We start from the raw sequence: 5000 nt of genomic DNA, 5'->3' as shown, positions 1-5000 counted from the left end.
TGGCGACTCTGTGACGGGGACAAAGGTGCGGGTGAAGTACGGTAGAGGGAAGACTCAGAAGATCTACGAGGCTCACATCAAGAAGACGGACGTGGACAACGGAGAACAGTTCTACCTGGTCCACTACTATGGCTGGAACGTCAGGTGAGACTCGTCAATACAAACAAACTAACAGACTTCCTGCTTCATTTAATCAGTTTATTTTTAAAGTCCCGCCCCTACAAATTCTCATCGAATCACAAAAGTGTTTGTGCTAATGGAGTCGTCTAGATGGCGCTGGTATGATTTGGTTCAGATAAAGTGGATCAATAAGTAACGTGACATTATTATGAGTTTCCCTTCACATTGTCAGGTTTTAGTGCTTTCTCCATCAGAACCACAGAACCCGGAGATTTAAAGGTACAGAGTCACTCTGTGTGTCTGATTCTCAGGTACGACGAGTGGGTGAAGGCCGACCGGCTAATCTGGCCCGTGGAGAAGGGAACCAAGAAGAGATGGAGGAAGAAGGTGAAGGTGAGCTCGGTGAGGTGACCTGATGCTCAGAAACCCTGTGATGTCACGTCCTGTTGGCTGATCAGGAAGCAGGAAGTGACATCTGACATCATTGTTCAGTGTGTCTGTTCTACAAAGAAGTTTGTTTAAGTGAAGCTGAGCAGGTTGTTGTTATTGACCCCGTCTGTCTCAACAGAACAAAGACGAGCCGGAGCGGGACATAGACGAGGAGAGGCCTCCGTCAGCGGCTTCGAAGCCTCCGGGAGCGAAACGAGGTCGTCCTCAGACCAGGACGCCGCCGACCGGCTCGGCGGGACGCAGCGTCTCTATGACACCGAGCACCGAGGGACGGTCCAATGGCAGGAGCAGCAGGACGGAGACATCCAACATAGCCAATGGAGACAGTAAGAGACCTGTCTCTGTCCTACAGGCTTCATTCTGTCTGTCTGTCTGTCTGTCTGTCTGACGTGTCCTCCTCTCTGCAGACACTCCTCGCAGGAGGACCAGGAGGATGTCGGGTTTGTACGACTCCGACAGAGCTTCTAACGGTGAGATCACTTCCTGTTTCCTGTCAGTGATCCGGTTTTAGGAAGAGGTAACTAACCAATCTGCTGCCTCCCTGCAGAGGATTCTGGGAACTCATCAGAGGACAGCGAATCGGAAGACACACCTGACGACAAAAAGCCGTCACCTTGGCGAGGGAGGACTGAAGGCCCACCCTCTCAGGAAGAGGAGGTGAAGGAGGAAGAGATCAGTGAGGTCGCTGATGTCACAACGGCCGCTAACGACAACAACGCCGTTCCAACAGCTAGCCAGCTCTCTGTCGCCACGGCACCACAGTGTCCCAGCACGCCTCAGGAGAAAACTGAGGGAAAACTCCAATCGGAAAAGGTGGAGGCAGAGCAAGGGGAGGAGCCAACTGTAGAAGCCGCCATGTTGCTGGTTCACCTGGACAATGAGATGACGTCTGTCCAAGAAACAGACAACTTGTTTCCTGGACAGGAAGGGCTGTTCAAGATGTCCCCCACCAAGACGTCCCCACCGTGGGCCCTCGGGGCCTCACCTCCGCGCGCCACCGGGACGTCTCCGCCGCGGGCCCCCGGGACCTCACCCCCGTGCGCCACCGGGACGTCTCCGCCGCGCGCCACCGGGGCCTCACCCCCGCGCGCCCCCGGGACGTCTCCGCCGCGCGCCCCAGGGACGTCTCCGTCGCGCGCCCCCGGGACGTCTCCGCCGCGCGCCCCCGGGACGTCTCCGCCGCGCGCCCCAGGGACGTCTCCGTCGCGCGCCCCCGGGACGTCTCCGTCGCGCGCCCCCGGGACGTCTCCGTCGCGCGCCCCCGGGACGTCTCCGTCGCGCGCCCCCGGGACGTCTCCGTCGCGCGCCCCCGGGACGTCTCCGTCGCGCGCCCCCGGGACGTCTCCGTCGCGCGCCCCCGGGACGTCTCCGCCGCGCGCCCCCGGGACGTCTCCGCCGCGCGCCCCCGGGACGTCTCCGCCGCGCGCCCCCGGGACGTCTCCGCCGCGCGCCCCCGGGACGTCTCATCTGGAGCATGTGTCCTCTCCTCAGCCCGCCACTGTAGAGGAAAAGGACTGCAGGTCCACTCCTCTGTCCTCCCCCAGGGTCAAAGGTCGTAGGACCCTCCTCAGGGAGACAGTCTCTGAAACTCCTCCCAGAGTCCTCCTCTTCACCACTAGCCCCGCCCACATGGTGCCTCCTCCTCGCAGCGTCCTGAAGAGACAGGACGAGCCCATGGTGGTTCTCCATTGCCTCCCCACCCAGCGCCTCCCCCCTGAGTCTCCCACCGCAGACTCCGACACTGACTCCGCCACCGAGGAGGAGGAGGAGGAGGAGGAGGAGGTGGTGGTGGTGGTGGAGGAGGAGGAGGAGGAGGAGGAGGAGGAGGAGGAGGAGGAGGAGGAGGAGGGGGAGGGGAGCGGCTCCACATTGAAACGTAAGGCAACAGAGCAGGGAGCGGCAGACAAGAAGCTCCGCCCTGAAAGGAGGCGGGACGAGGCCACCTCCCCCAAAACGCTCCCTGCCCAATCCAAGATGGCCTCCAGCGCTTCACCCAAAAGACTTCCCTTACCTCTACGCAGGACGGATTCAGAGAAAAGGATTAAGGAAACGGTGAAAGAGGACTGGCCCCACCCAGAAGAGTCAGAGGTGCATATAGGGACGCCTCCCACCGTCCCGGAGGCCCCGGTCACGGAGGAGCTAGAGCCGCAGATCGGCCCCGAGGCGCTAGTCTGCCACGAGGTGGACTTGGACGACCCGGATGAGAAGGAGAAGCCCACTGCCCCGGAGCATCTCCTCCTGATGATGATGGAGCAGCAACTAGTCCCGCCCCCGATTCCGAACCTCCTCCACACCCCAAAGCCTTCCCTCCTCCTCCCCCTGCCTCAGCTCAGGCCCTTCCTGCCGGCCACCACTCCCGGCTCCGCCTCCTGCCCCGAAGTGCTCCTACCACCCAGGAGCGCCGGCGTGGAGGAGAGAGGAGCAGTGAGGGGAGAGCAGGAGGGAGACTCCAGCGCCTCTGCCACCTCCCTGCTGTCTCTGCAGGAGACCAAGGACAGAGGTGAGACCTGTGTGAACACTGTCAGTATGTCATATGTCCTGACCTCCTATGTCCTAACCTCCTATGTCCTAAAGTCTTATGACCTGACCTTCTCCTTTGTCCTGATCTCCTTACGTCTTGTCTCCTAGGACATACGTCTTGTGTCCTAACGTCTTGTGTCCTAACGTCTTGTGTCCTTTGTAGTTTAACTTTATTACTTGCTTGATTCTTGTTCTGAGTTTGGACTCATGGTTTAATGCACTTATTGTCACTTTGGATAAAAGCGTCAGCTAAATGACATGTCATGTAATGTAATGTCCTGACCTTATGTCTTGACCTTGTATCCTATGTTTTACATTCATTCATAATGTTCATTATTATTGACGAAACGTGGCCTCTGCAAGGACATTATCTGTTCCCTATGCTAAAGGAGACTCCTCTGTCCTCACTTCGAAATGGTTAGTTGTCGTAGAGAGTAACCTGTGTGACCTTTGACCCCTCAGGTCAGAAGAGGGTGATGGACTGTAACTCGAGCCCGACAGCCAAGAAACAGAAACGTAACCAGAAACGACTCAACACACCTGGGAAGGTGGAGAAGAATGGAGCAGGTGAGCTATGATGATGTCACTGCAGCTGATGGGCGGAGTTAGCAGAGAACACTTCCTGGTTTTGACGATTTCTACCACCTCTCATGGTCTTCATCAGCTGATCAATAACTTTTCTACATCAATAAGTCTTATTGCCTCCCTTGTATCCTCCTCTCTATCCTCCCCTCTATCATCTCCACTATCCTCCCTTGTATCCTCTCTTCTATCCTCTCTCCCCTCCCTTGTATCCTCCCCTCTACCCTCCCATGTATTCTATCCTCCCCTCTACCCTCCCATGTATCCTTCCCTCTACTCTCTCATGTATTCTATCCTCCCCTCTACCCTCCCTCCCTTGTATCCTCCCCTCTACCCTCCCATGTATCCTCCCCTCTACCCTCCCATGTATCCTCCCCTCTACCCTCCCTTGTATCCTCCCCTCTACCCTCCCATGTATCCTCCCCTCTACCCTCCCTTGTATCCTCCCCCATCCCTTGTATCCTCCCCTCTACCCTCCCTTGTATCCTCCCCTCTACCCTCCCATATATCCTCCCCTCTACCCTCCCATGTATCCTCCCCTCTACCCTCCCATGTATCCTCCCCTCTACCCTCCCTTGTATCCTCCCCCCTCCCTTGTATCCTCCCCTCTACCCTCCCATGTATCCTCCCCTCTACCCTCCCTTGTATCCTCCCCCCTCCCTTGTATCCTCCCCTCTACCCTCCCATGTATCCTCCCCTCTACCCTCCCTTGTATCCTCCCCTCTATCCTCCCTTGTATCCTCCACTCTACCCTCCCTTGTATCCTCCCCTCTACCCTCCCTTGTATCCTCCCCCCTCCCCTCCCATGTATCCTCCCCTCTACCCTCCCTTGTATCCTCCCCTCTATCCTCCCTTGTATCCTCCACTCTACCCTCCCTTGTATTCTCCCTTCTACCCCCCTTGTATCCTCCCCTCTACCCTCCCATGTATTGTATCCTCCCCTCTACCCCCCTTGTATCCTCCCTTCTACCCCCCTTGTATCATCCCCTCTACCCTCCCATGTATCCTCCCTTCTATCCTCCCCTCTACCCTCCCTTGTATCCTCCCCTCTACCCTCCCTTGTATCCTCCCCTCTACCCCCCTTGTATCCTCCCCTCCCTTGTATCCTCCCCTCTACCCTCCCATGTATTTTATCCTCCCCTCTACCCTCCCATGTATTGTATCCTCCCCTCTACCCCCCTTGTATCCTCCCCTCTATCCTCCCTTGTATCCTCCCCTCTATCCTCCCTTGTATCCTCCCCTCTACCCTCCCTTGTATCCTTCCCTCTACCCTCCCTTGTATCCTCCCCTCTACCCTCCCTTGTATCCTCCCCTCTACCCTCCCTTGT

At 57.5% G+C, this 5000-nt stretch overlaps 1 protein-coding gene across 1 annotated transcript in view; it reads left to right on the top strand.

Moving 5' to 3' along the window:
- Positions 1–5000, top strand: part of arid4a (AT rich interactive domain 4A (RBP1-like)) — a 33233-nt gene that overhangs the window by 27015 nt on the left and 1218 nt on the right. Inside the window, exons 18-24 of the mRNA XM_034563598.1 lie at positions 1–144; positions 432–513; positions 689–896; positions 978–1040; positions 1118–2247; positions 2398–3070; positions 3553–3657. The exon at positions 1–144 is cut by the window's left edge and continues 18 nt beyond it. Of these exons, the coding sequence (XP_034419489.1) occupies positions 1–144; positions 432–513; positions 689–896; positions 978–1040; positions 1118–2247; positions 2398–3070; positions 3553–3657 (2405 nt within the window). The remainder of the gene's footprint in view (positions 145–431; positions 514–688; positions 897–977; positions 1041–1117; positions 2248–2397; positions 3071–3552; positions 3658–5000) is intronic.

This window comes from Cyclopterus lumpus, chromosome 22 (assembly GCF_009769545.1).
Source record: "Cyclopterus lumpus isolate fCycLum1 chromosome 22, fCycLum1.pri, whole genome shotgun sequence".
NCBI classification, from domain to species: domain Eukaryota; kingdom Metazoa; phylum Chordata; class Actinopteri; order Perciformes; family Cyclopteridae; genus Cyclopterus; species Cyclopterus lumpus.
The sequence above is the reverse complement of the archived record's forward strand: the minus strand, read 5'-3'. Positions and strand labels throughout refer to the sequence as shown.